Here is a 12,472-nt window from a genome sequence, read left to right as displayed (position 1 = left end):
AAAAAAAAGTAAAGAGATCATGAAGAAAGATCTAGCCTTGCCTTGCCAAACCAGGCAGCCATCTTAGTCTTTTCTCTGCTCTGATAAGCATGTAAAGTATCTCTCTAACTTCATGAATTGGTGAAAGCCATCACTGCCATTCTATAGCTTTTAAGGGAAAATTGATTTTTTGTGTCTATTCAAAGCTTTCTTTTCAGAGTGCATAAGATGAAAATTCTGGCAAAAAATGATAAGCATTGAAAATTAAGAGAAAATAATAAACAAACATGGAGAAAATTCATGTCTTCTATTCATCCAAAATGTAAAAATTTTTTAAAAGGCACTTTTTAAATTAACAAGAAAATGTAAAAATGTTAATCTCAGGTTGTTAGCACTGACACAAATAATATTGCTGAACTAGGCCTGTCCTATGCTGATGATAGGAGAAAAAGTGATCATTGTATATTGAGGACAATTGGGCATTGAGTAGGAAAGCCTATTAATATAAGTATTTATATATTTTGAGCCATAACTCAACGTCTAGAAACTTGAATTTTCCCTGCTCAAGAAAATAATTGTAGGAATAGTACAAGTTATCTTTATGGTGTTCTGTTTGGCATAAATTATAGCACACAATTAGAAGCAAACTAAAAAAATCAATAAGAATAATTAATTACTTTGTAGTACACACAACAGAACACTTTGCAGTCCTTGAATTGCAACAATTATGGAGACTATGTAGGTATATGAAAATGTTTATAACTTGATGTTAAAGAAAAGCAATCTTCAGAATTATATGTACATTACATTTCTGACCATGAAAGGCATGTTTCTGCATGTGGACCAATCTGGAAGGGAAATGAATTCATAGCTGTAATGGGGTGAAATTATGGGTGTTTTCCCTTTCTATATAGTTTTCTTTCATATTAATTTTCTCTTAGGAAAATACATGCTCTCTGAAATCATAAAAGTAAAACATCAGTTTTCTTTTCTGGCAAAAATGCAATGTGAATCATTGAGTAATATTTATTTCCATTAGAATACACTACCCTTAATGTTTTACATAATATTTTTTTCTAAGTACAGGTTTGTCTTTTTCTTTATATGATAGTTTACTCCCTATAGAAGTATATTTCAGTAGAACCTCATGAAAATTGTAAACAATTTATGGAAATACACTTTAAAGTCAATATTCTAAACCATTTGGAATTAATCTAGACTCATACAATCATAAGAAATGATACAGAAAGATCCTGTGTACTCCCCAATTTTACATGTATCTCCTCTCTCTCTCTCTCTCTCTCTCTCTCTCTCTCTCTCTCTCTCTCTATATATATATATATATATATATATATATATATATATATATATATATATAGATATCCCTCTGGATGGCCTGCAGGAATTGGGGCGAAATCTGCAGTCCAATGCAGCCTGCAGCTCCTACCTGCCCCTCCCGCTCATCCCAGCCCCACTGTGCCTGCCTCGGGCTTGCACCCAATCAGTCCTAATCAGGAGAGGCTTGCGCTGCCCCAACAGTGCTTGCTAGCCATGAGCCCTGCATCTGAACCTCCCAAGGAGAGTGACCTGCAGGATTGGGCTAAAAAGGGCTCTCCAACATCACCTGAGGGGTCCCAGATTTCGAGTGGGTACAGGGCAGGCTGAGGGACCCCACCAATGAATGCTTGAGCTGGGGAGGGACCTTGGGGTGGCTCCAAGGTGTGTCCAGCCCATCTTGCTCAGTCCTGATTGACCAGACCTCTGCATCAAACTAATCTACCAGTCAGAGGATCTGCCCCCTGGTGATCAGTGCACATCATAGCAAGTGGTTGAGCAGCCTTAGCATATTATTAGCATATTAATGCTTTGACTGGTTGTTCGATTGTTCTGCCATTCAGTCTATTTGCATATTATCCTTTTATATATAGGATATATCACCTTTAATGTAGTATGTGTATATAATTTTTTTCTAGAGACATTTCAGTTGGGAATAAAATAAGCTAAAACAACTAGGTCTTCTGATCTATTTAACCAATTGAAGTTGCACTATCAAGTCACATCAAAAGTGGTTGCAATTAAAGGATAACTATAATATAAACATAGTTTTTAGTAGTGTAATATTATATTGAATATATTTTTATTACTCCCTAGCCCCAATAGTATGCTGGGTACAGAGAGAGCCCCATTTTTATTCAAGTAATTATAGTTTCTCTGAACTTGGGAATCTGCAGTGGAAATGTATTTGTGAAAGCAAGTGGGACAACACAAGAACTTGACATTTCAGTGACCCAATTATAAAAGACATATTTATTACATAATAAAATCATTTTGCTTAATATTGCAGCAATAGGAGGGATCCACATCAATGCACAGGTCCGTTTGTTGAAACATGTTCACTGAACAGACTGGAGCAATAAGTGGAACATAGAGTTTGCCTAGAAGGTGCAGAGTGTCGGGGAGCAAGCCCACACAGTTATGGGGAGGCTACTGACAATGGGGAGTTCATGGTGCAAGCACAGTATACTTGCTGGTTCTCTATTCCCTTCTTGTAAATGAGAACTAGTTCAGGGTGCCTGCATACTTTTAACTTCCTTCTGCAACTTTAAACTCTGCTACTTATTCCATCATCAGCACCTATGAAATTGGCATTAAAGCTCAGACTGATTTTATGCAATGAATTTATTTCCAAGATTCTAAATGCCCAGAATGAAATGTGCTCAACTAAAAAAAAAATAAAATAGGAATTATTCAACCTTTGATCAACCCAGTGTAGAAAGTAACAATTTAAATAGAATGGAAACACAAAATATACAAGCATCATAAATTAAGGATTTATGCCAACAAATGCTGTGAAATTGACCTTCGTTTTTGTTTGTTTGTTTGTTTGTTTGTTTTTTAAAAAATACCACTTTCTATAGGAATATATTCCAAACCTGAGCCATTAAAAAGGATTATTAACTGTGTGATTGTTGTCTCCCCATGCTCCTGTCACACACAGTTGTATATTATTTACTTCATTTGTTACTAATGCAACTGAGACTGACATTTGTGTCCTACTCCCACTGAAAATACAATAATGTTTAGCAAGGTATTTCTAGAAACAGAATTTATATACACACCAAACCAACAGTAATTCCATACCTCTGTCTGAAAACATGGGTTCTGGATTTAGCCATCTTCTCCAGATTTATTATAGCTGACTTCTCCAGAGTTAACTTTTGTAAGTCATACCAGTGGCAATCTTGACTATAATTTGTTTATTCAAGAAACTGTGCTTTTGCCCACATGCCCTAGGGAATATTCCCTCTCAGAGCATATGTGAGACTAACACATTTAGAAGATGGGACTTTGGGACTTTCTGAAGGATAATATAGATTCCACTTGAGCTTGTAATTTCTCTTCAAAGGTATGCAATGAGGCTGAAGAACTTTGCAGGCCCCTTGGCTTCAGACGGGGACAAAAAACTGGCAGTATTATGGTAAGTCTCATGGAGGCCAAGAGAAAATGGCAGAAATGTTGCAGAACAATTTGAAAACTCCAGATAAACTTTAAGCTACTTAACCCAGATATTATTCTTGTTTTCCATTAAACTATTAAGGGATAACGTATTTCTTCAGTCACTGACTAAACATTTATTCTCCTAATTTATACCCTTATCAAGATGGAATTTTAATGCTCAACCTTTTTATTTTAGTTTTTTAATACTTAAGTTTCCCAGTAGCTATAGGAAGGGTATGAATCAGCATTTTTTATAGTTTTCTGGTTATGGGATTAACATAATCCTTTTCTCATCCCTACAGCTACAGATGTTTATCACTTCTCTACTTACGGATGTTTAAACTGAAGAAGGACCATGCTATGAAGTACTCTAGATCCTTGATGGAATATTTTAAAGTAATCCTTATTTTTTTAAATAATTTATAGTTTTTGGGTAATCACTAATAATATTTGGCAAGTATGTTATTAAATATCAAGATTATTGCTGTCAAAGGATAAACTTCCCTTATCCCAACAGACCATGGCCCTCCCACCTCTCCTTTGGGACTCAGCAGAGAGCTTTTGTTTTATTTGATTCCAGGGAGAAAAGGTACAACAATAGTGCAATACCCAAATTATTCTCTGGACTAACCAAATGACCCTTGGCAGCTTCCCAGTTGCAGTTAGGGGGATGATATCTTCTGAACTACCCTACATGATGGACCCACCATGAAACACAGCTTGTGGCTATGATCACTCTTTTGTTAAATAAGAAGCTAATTCAGAAATTTCTCAACCTCTGGGTCCATTGGCAATGAGGATCCTTGAAGTACAGTGGTTGAAGTTAAATACAATTGATTACTTTGGTTAAAAACACAAACAAAAAATAAATAAATCTACAATATAGGGAGCTAGAATGTTTAATTTGCAAGGAAAAGAAATTATATATATCAACTTGCAATGCCAAAATTTGGGAATGAGCCTGGATGACAACTGCAATTAGTAGCCTGTTGCTAGGCCTGGCCAGTCTACCAGAAATAACTGGCATGAGCATCAATGGAACTTGTGCTGTTTATGTTCCCTCCTCCCCCAAAAAAACTGGTCAAAATGTAAAATTGAGGAGGCTCAGGACTCATATTGGGCTGGTTTCAAAAAAAAATACCTATCTATCTATCATCTGTCTATCTATCTATCTATCTATCTATCAATCTATCTATCATCTATCATCTATCTATCTAATCTATCATTTGCCAAGTACACGAGAACATTTGGCTAAATTGCACCAAAGCAGTTTGAAATTTAAATGAGTTAAATCATGACCTTACATCAATCATCCAAACCCAGTGAGTGTCAGGGCACAGCCAGCTATGTAATAACACTGACTAGGTTTGGACAAAGAGCAGGTTCACTAGTTATTATGTGGTTTATCCATAATGCCATAAAGCTAGTGCTTATGTAGGTGGACAGGTTGAAATATAACAACTGCCCATCCCTTCATATCTCTACAGTCTCAACCTATGTTCTAGGAAGGTGATTCTTAAGCCTGAGTTGGCATCCCAATCCCCTATAGGGCTCACAATACCAGAGCACTAGGTCTCATCCCGCAGAGTGTCTGATACTCTATGTCTGAGAATTGGCATTTTAATAAGTTTCCAGGTAATACTGATGGTGCTGGTCCTTTGGTCATACTTTGAAGGCCAATGCTCTAATATCTGTCCTCTAAGGCCTGTCCTGTAGCTTCCAGGGCATTCCAAAATACAAAACAGACATTTAATAATTTACACCTCTGTCAGAGCATTGAGCTTCTTTGAGATTAAAAGTTGGAGTTTGCAGAATGTGACTTAGATGTGGATCTCTGAGCTCCAGAGAAATGGTGCATTCTCACTGTGCTCTTGAAAGTGCTGTCTCTCTCTCTCTAGCACCCCATTTGCAAATGGAGCTGAGCATAAACCCAAGAGGCAGAAGAGGAGCATAACATGGGCCATGAGGCCTGAGAGGCAGACCTGAGTCAGGCTCAATGCCACAAATATTCTGTCCCTGTGCTACTTGGGCTCCAACCTGGTCATTATAATGAGCCTGGTCACTGTCTTGTTATGGTGATGCTGAGTATCATATTCTCCTGTACTCTACAAGTGGTTGGCCACAAAAATATAGCAGACCGATTCTTTAACCCAGCCCAAATCTATCAGATGAAAATAGAATGCTGAGCATTCCATTGCAATGCAACCCTGGACCAATTACATTGCTAAATACTGGAAACAGTCATGAGGATTGGCATGTAAAGATAGCAAATCAATTCACACACACACACACACACACACACACACAAAAAAAAAAAAAAAAAAAAAAAAAAAAAACACACACACAAACCACTGCTTGGTCCTAACAACTTCTTGGTATATCAGAAATCACAGCCCACCTAGAATCCCAGGGAAAATGTTTGCAATTGGAGCGAAAAGTGAAAAGCTTTCCTGTACTCTGAAGAGCTTGTTTTGCAAAATAAATTTCAGATGAAGATAATTAAACCACTTCTTGGAGAACTAAGTCTGATTTCACTGGGCCTTTTATTATATAAGATCTTTCATCAAGTGACTTTCATGTTCCTGATTGTAGGCCACTAATTATCCTAACCAGCTATTTTCATCGAGTGTTTGTTGGTCGTGGTGAGCTGATGTGCACATATATCCTAGCTCTGCTAACAAAACAAGAGGCATCCTGAAATGCTGCAATCAATATTAATGTACTCTAAATCACACTTCCATCTGTTTGTGAATCAATAAAACACAAATAGATGTCCTTATTTCCCTCTCTTTCTCTCTTTTAGCAAAATGCTTCAAAAGTCACTCAGATACCATCTTCATGGGTAGGCAATGGAAAGTAAGTATCTTATGAAAATTGCTTTTTCTGAAAATCAATGATATAATAGACCCCAAATATTTTGTATTGACAACTCAGAAGAAAGGTAAATTTTGAGAATATAGTAATTTTTGTACACACAAAATTCTAATCAAATTTTAGCTAATTCCAAAACAGAAAAGGTTAACATGATCTGATTTGAAATTTCTTTAACTATTTGATCTTTAAGCTATATTATGGCCTTAAAAATGTCTGTTAATGAGATGGCAAACACCAAGCCATTTCAGGGAGGCAGGGTAAAAGTTAACTTTAATGTAGTGATTTTTCAATAATTCGCTCAGTAAGGAAAAACCGATGAAATATTTATTGATATAAGGTAAGTACTGTTTAATAAAATCAAATGAATTATAGTGCTAAAAATGTGAAGGCACTTAACCAGCCAATTATCTGAGCCTTCATTATGATTTTTATATTATTATTAAAATACCCTGACCTAAAATATAAATGCATCTACTGTAATGTTGATTTAAGGCTCAGTGAACTCATCTACTCTAGTGGCCATATTTAGAGCTCTATGTGCTTGGGGCAGCTCAGCCTTCCAGCAGTAGGGTAGATGTCTGGAAATCCGTTGACCAGGTCCTGATACTGCTCTTAAATTCCAAGGTAAGCTAATTGAACCCCTTTTTTTCTATGGGGTTTTTCTCTATCTCTAAAATAAAAAGGCTGGGGCTGATGACTTCCTGGCCCATCTGAAGAGCTATGCCTTCCAAGAGAGAGACTTTGAGTCTTAATTTTGGCTCAGCCATAAATTGGCTATGTGTTTGTACTTACTTGCTAGAGCATTAAATTATACTTTGATGTTGATACCATCTTTACCACCCCAAGCTAGTAGTGAGAAGGGAAAATAGGTGACTGTGGACACAAACATTTATAAAGTGCTTATTTTTTTATTTCCATCAATTCAAAAGTCTTGCATCTCTGACCAAAACACTTTCTTTGAGAGTAAAATAGTCTCCTCTGCCACTTTATATATATACTAGAGATCTAGTGCACAAAATTTGTGCATGGTGGGAGTCCCCTCAGCCCAGCCTGCACTCTCTCCAATCCAGAATTCATCGGGGGATGTCCGACTGCTGAGGATTGAGCTTAAACTGACAGTCAGACATCCCTCTCACAATCCTGGACTGCTGGCTCCTAATCACTAACCTGCCTGCCTGCCTGGTCACTCCTAACTGCCAACCTGATTGCTCCTCACTGCCTCTACGTGGCAGCCTCATCACCCCTAACTGCTCTCCCAATGGCCTGGTGGCCCCCAACTGCTCCCCACATTGGCCTAGTTGCCCCTCACTGCCCCCCTGCCAGCCTAATCACCCCAACTGCCCCTCTCTCCTGGCCCGGTAACCCCTAACTGCAACCCCTGCTGGCCTGGTTGCCCCTAAATACCCCCCCCCCCCCTGCTGGCCTAGATGCCCCACACAGCCTGCTGTTCAGTCATTTGGTCATTCCTCACTAACCTCCTGCCGGCCTGGTCATAGGCAGCCATCTTATGAGGGTGTGAGGGTTAATTTGCATATTACCTCTTTATTATATAGGATACAAAGCACACTCCCAAAGCAGTGGGATGTTAAACTCTAAGATCATAAAGACTTTCAGAGTGTGGGAGCAGATCTATTAAAAACTATGCATTAACTCAATTACTATATTTAAAGGCAGTACCATTTAAATTATTGAATTAGATCTTATTCTCATATTGACAAACAAAAATGAAAGAACACTTCTCTCTGCAAGTTCAGAAAATAAAAATAGCATTTAAAGGCCCAGTATTTTCTCTGAGCACAGAGTAAATCAAGGGCAAGTTTGGGTAAGCAACCATTAAGGATCACTGCAAATCCTATCTAATAAAGAGGGAATATGCTAATTGACCCTCATGCTGTGGCAAAGATGGCAGCACCCAGAGCCAATAAGGAGAGAATATGCTAATTGACTGCTTGCCCTCAAAGATGGCAGCACCCACAGCCATAAGATGGCGACTCCCAGTTCCCTCAGCCCTGCCCAGGGCCTCAGGCAGGCCCAGTCACTCTGCACACCTGCCTCCAGAGTCCCCCTGTCACCTCACCCTCCCAGTTTCCCAGGGCCAGCCTGAGGTGCAGGCAAGCCTAGGATGGTAGCTGCCCAGCCGCTCAAGGTTCCCTGAGGCTCAGGTAACCAGATCCAGCAAAGACTTGTGCTACTGGCAGTGGCAACAGCAAAGGTGAGATGGAGCATCACCTTTCCCTGATCTCTGAGTTGCCTTCTGCCCCTGAGGGCTACCAGACTGTGAGAAGGGGCAGGCGAGGCTGAGGGACACCCCCCCCCCTCCAGTGCATGAGTTTTCATGTACTGGGCCAATATATATATATATATATATATATATATATATATATATATATATATATATATGTAATCTGAAATGAAAAAAACTGGAAAATATTCTAAGCTTGTAAAGTCTATTAAAAACCTGTAATCATTTTTAAGCAGCTTCTATCTGAAGAAAGCATGCTCCTTTTGGTAGGCCATAGAGGTAATGAATTAGGGAACTCAAAATATTCATTCAAAGGTTGTATCCTGTCTATTCAACAAACACTTCAGGTGCATTTCCTTTTGAGGGGCTGAGGATCCAGCTGAATTCAATGTGATTTCTGCACTCCAGAAGTGCAGAGTCCAGTAAAAGGACGTGACAGGTATGAACAAATTTCTTTGGAAGCCCAAGAAAAAAGAGAGCTTGGGCCTCTTTGGCTAAGGAGGGCTTCTTATCTGCAAGAAAAAACTGGTTTCCCTAGTAAATGAGGATAGCTGCTCCCACACAGCACCTCTCATAGCACCTTCCAGAAGCAGCACCTCTGACCTTGAGGGCTATAGGGGAAGAAAGGCCAATAAATCAGTTGGAAGAAGAAGAAAAATCAGCTTGGTATAGAGGAGAAGTTGACAAAGGTTTTCTGTAAATAGCCAAATTGTACTATTTGGGGATTTGCCAGCTAAATCAGAAAACTGGGACTATTATATAGAAAGAATATAAAAGAAAAAATAAATTTCTTTAAAAATTTAATGGTGAAATTCAAAATATAATAATTAAGTACAACCTTTATAATACGAGTCCCCTAAGGATAAGAATGGAATTTAAGAAAAAAAATATTAACCTAATTGAGATTTAAAGTTAGTGTTCCCCTCTCATCAAATTGATTGCAAATGTTCATCTTCTCACACCATTGTAGCTCATAGGCCATGCAGAAACAGATAATAGGCCAGATTTTCCAAACCCTGATGCAGAGTCATGGATGTCATGTTGTGGACAGTTTAAAGAGCTGGGCAACAATTTTAAAAGTCACATAGAGAGAATAAAAAGAAAGAGATGTAGGAATGTTATGGAATTGTGAGAGAAAGAGGCCATTTGAGGTCTTTACAGGAGCTGTTTCAGTAGACAGGTGACTATAGGTGTGGCATTGAAAGGGTTAGAAGAGAATGGATGTCTACTTGCTTGAGACATGGGCCAGTAAAAGGATTCTGAGGAGTCTGTTGCTCACTGGAGAAAACATCCACATTAAACAAAACATGGGAGGGCTGTGCCTGTGTGAACATGAGTGAGATACCTATGAACCTGGGAGAGCAGTGAAAATAAGCCAATATGGACATCAGGTGAGGGTAGAGGTGGACAGCTTTATCAAGTGAAATATTTTGTACAGTGAAGAATAAGACTTTTAAGTGACATGGTAGAATGGAAGGAAGGTAGACTTTGAGAAAAACAGACCTGTTTCCTAAAAATCTTTCAATTACAGTTTATTTTCTATATTATTTTATATTATTTTCAGGTGTCCAGCATTGCCATTAGACAACCATGTACTTTACAAAGTATTACCCCAATAGTTCCAGTAACCTCCTGGCAACATACATAGTGATTACAATATCATTGACTATATTTCCTATATTGTACTTTATTTCCTGGTGACTATTTTGTAAATTCTGATATGTATTTCTTAATCCCTTCATCTTTTTTTCACCCAGTTTCCCAAATGCCCTCCCCATTGGCAACCATCATTCAAAACAGACATGCTTTCAAACTTTGGCCCTTTGATTTTTCTGTGTGATCCTCAGAAAGGAAATGCACTTCTCTATGCCATTTTGTCATCTGTTAAACAGTGGTGACAGAAACTCACCTATAGAGTTATCTTGAAACTTGGAGATACTATTAATAAAGCCTAGAGCACCATGCTTGCTACATAGTAACTTTATAAAATGGTGGCTGCCTCCATTTTTGTTGTCATCATTACCCTTTTTAGCTGGAAATCATAAGCAATTTTGCTCCTAAAACTCCCACAGCTCTTAATTTGTTACAATAGGTTGCTAGAACTTAATGGATTCTGCTCTTCTATTATATTATTAAGGGCCATTTATTCACCAAACATTGTGTGCTGACTACACGTGAAGCACCTGCTATACCCTTTAAATATTCTCTATCCTTGTGCTACATGTATTCTTCTGCCCTCCTCAGGGCACCTTGTAAGTAGTGGATATTAAGTAAGGAATAGAGGGATAGCTGGAAGATAATTTGTTTATTTACTCTACTGGTATTAATTAAATACAGATATTTTTATACAAAGCATAGGATAATCAGAAATAGACAAAAATTCCTGCCCTTGTAAAAGTTACAGCCTGTTGGAGGAAAGACAGTAAAAAAATATGCAGTATGCTAGATGATGATTAATTTCGGTGAGAAAATAGAAATAAGGAATGGGATAATAAGGGCTTCTGTGGATGGGGCAGGGAACAGTAGGACAATTTTTAATAAGTATGTTAGTGGAGAACAATGGGAGAGTGAGCCCTGCAGATACCTGAGGGAAATGCATTCAAGCAGAGGAACAGCAACCACCTCTTAAGTGGGGAAATGCCTACTGAGTCCAAATAACATCAAGGGGGTAAGTGTAACAGAGAGGATGGTGGGTTGGACCAGGGTACTAGTGGTGGAAGAGGTGAGGAGAATGTGCTTGTCTGGGCATGTTCATTTTTACATGCCATGGATGTGTGAAGAAAAAGGACAAGATCTGCAAACAGACCCACAGAAAGTAAATAGGATGAGGAATGCCAAGCAGTGGGGAGAGCCAAGTTGGAATTGGAGTCATACCAAGATGAGTGCTGTATCAACCATCTTTTTGCCAGAGTCATGATTTCTTAGAAACATTATCATTTTTCATTTCATTATTACAATGCAATGTACAGACATGCTCATGAGAAAGTCAGCTCATGGAACTTCATGTGAGATCAGTAATGACTGAAAGCAAACCAATGCCCTAGCTCTGCGCGACTCCACTACTCATTACTTCAAAAAAAGGAAATAAGAAGGGGAAGGCAAAGAATGCCCCTCAATGACACTTCCATATTTATAAACTAAAAAGGCCTTTTCAAGTTTTACAAGGTCAGCAGAGGTGATTTGTTCCCCCTTTGTAACTTCTGGACATTATTTGAAATCACTGAGTCCAACCTTTTCTTCCAGTAGACAAAAAGCCCTACGAAGGAAAGCGATGTACTCAGGAGAATACAGCAATTCATGGGGTTAGGATTCAGGTCTCCTGGGATTCCAGTACTTTCCAAGGACATACAGTTCCCTTTCAACATTTGTGACATCTGGCAGATTTGCAGTTTTCTCTAGAAATTACAAATGAGGACATATTCCATTCTTGCCTTAAATTGACATTTAAGAGTTAATAGCCAACACTAGGGGAAAAGGCTTGACAATAACATTTGTAACCTGCCGTGACAAAGAAATCCAGAATTCTCTGCTTTTCTGTGTATGTTATTAGCTGACCCTTCTGTGCCTAGGTCCCTTAGCTTGGACCTCTCTCCACCACACCCCTCTGTTGAGAATAAATCTATCAAAAAGTATCAAAACATCTCATAAATTATAAACAGAGCAGAAAAACCTTCACACTCTTACATAAGACAAGTTCAGAACAGGTAAGGATCCACTTTCTCCCTCATACTAGAACGTACCAGAAGATATAATCTGTTTGCAGAAATGGACCAAAGCTCTCATGTGGCTAAAGGCACAGCCTGCATGAATCTTGAGGCAAGTATAACAGTTGGAATTGCTTCTAAATTGAGTCAGCAGTACTTTGGCATTTTGGTACCT

At 38.5% G+C, this 12,472-nt stretch overlaps 1 protein-coding gene across 1 annotated transcript in view; it reads left to right on the top strand.

The window, feature by feature from the left end:
* AFF2 (AF4/FMR2 family member 2) overlaps positions 1-12,472 on the top strand; it is a gene marked incomplete at its 5' end in the record, with an annotated part of 359,224 nt that overhangs the window by 340,075 nt on the left and 6,677 nt on the right. Inside the window, 3 exons of the mRNA XM_036443509.2 lie at positions 3,386-3,457; positions 3,780-3,873; positions 6,281-6,333. Coding sequence (XP_036299402.2) covers positions 3,386-3,457; positions 3,780-3,873; positions 6,281-6,333 — 219 coding nt within the window. The remainder of the gene's footprint in view (positions 1-3,385; positions 3,458-3,779; positions 3,874-6,280; positions 6,334-12,472) is intronic.

Source organism: Pipistrellus kuhlii, unplaced genomic scaffold (genome assembly GCF_014108245.1).
Source record: "Pipistrellus kuhlii isolate mPipKuh1 unplaced genomic scaffold, mPipKuh1.p scaffold_m20_p_19, whole genome shotgun sequence".
NCBI lineage: Eukaryota > Metazoa > Chordata > Mammalia > Chiroptera > Vespertilionidae > Pipistrellus > Pipistrellus kuhlii.
This window is presented reverse-complemented; position numbering and strand designations above follow the sequence as displayed.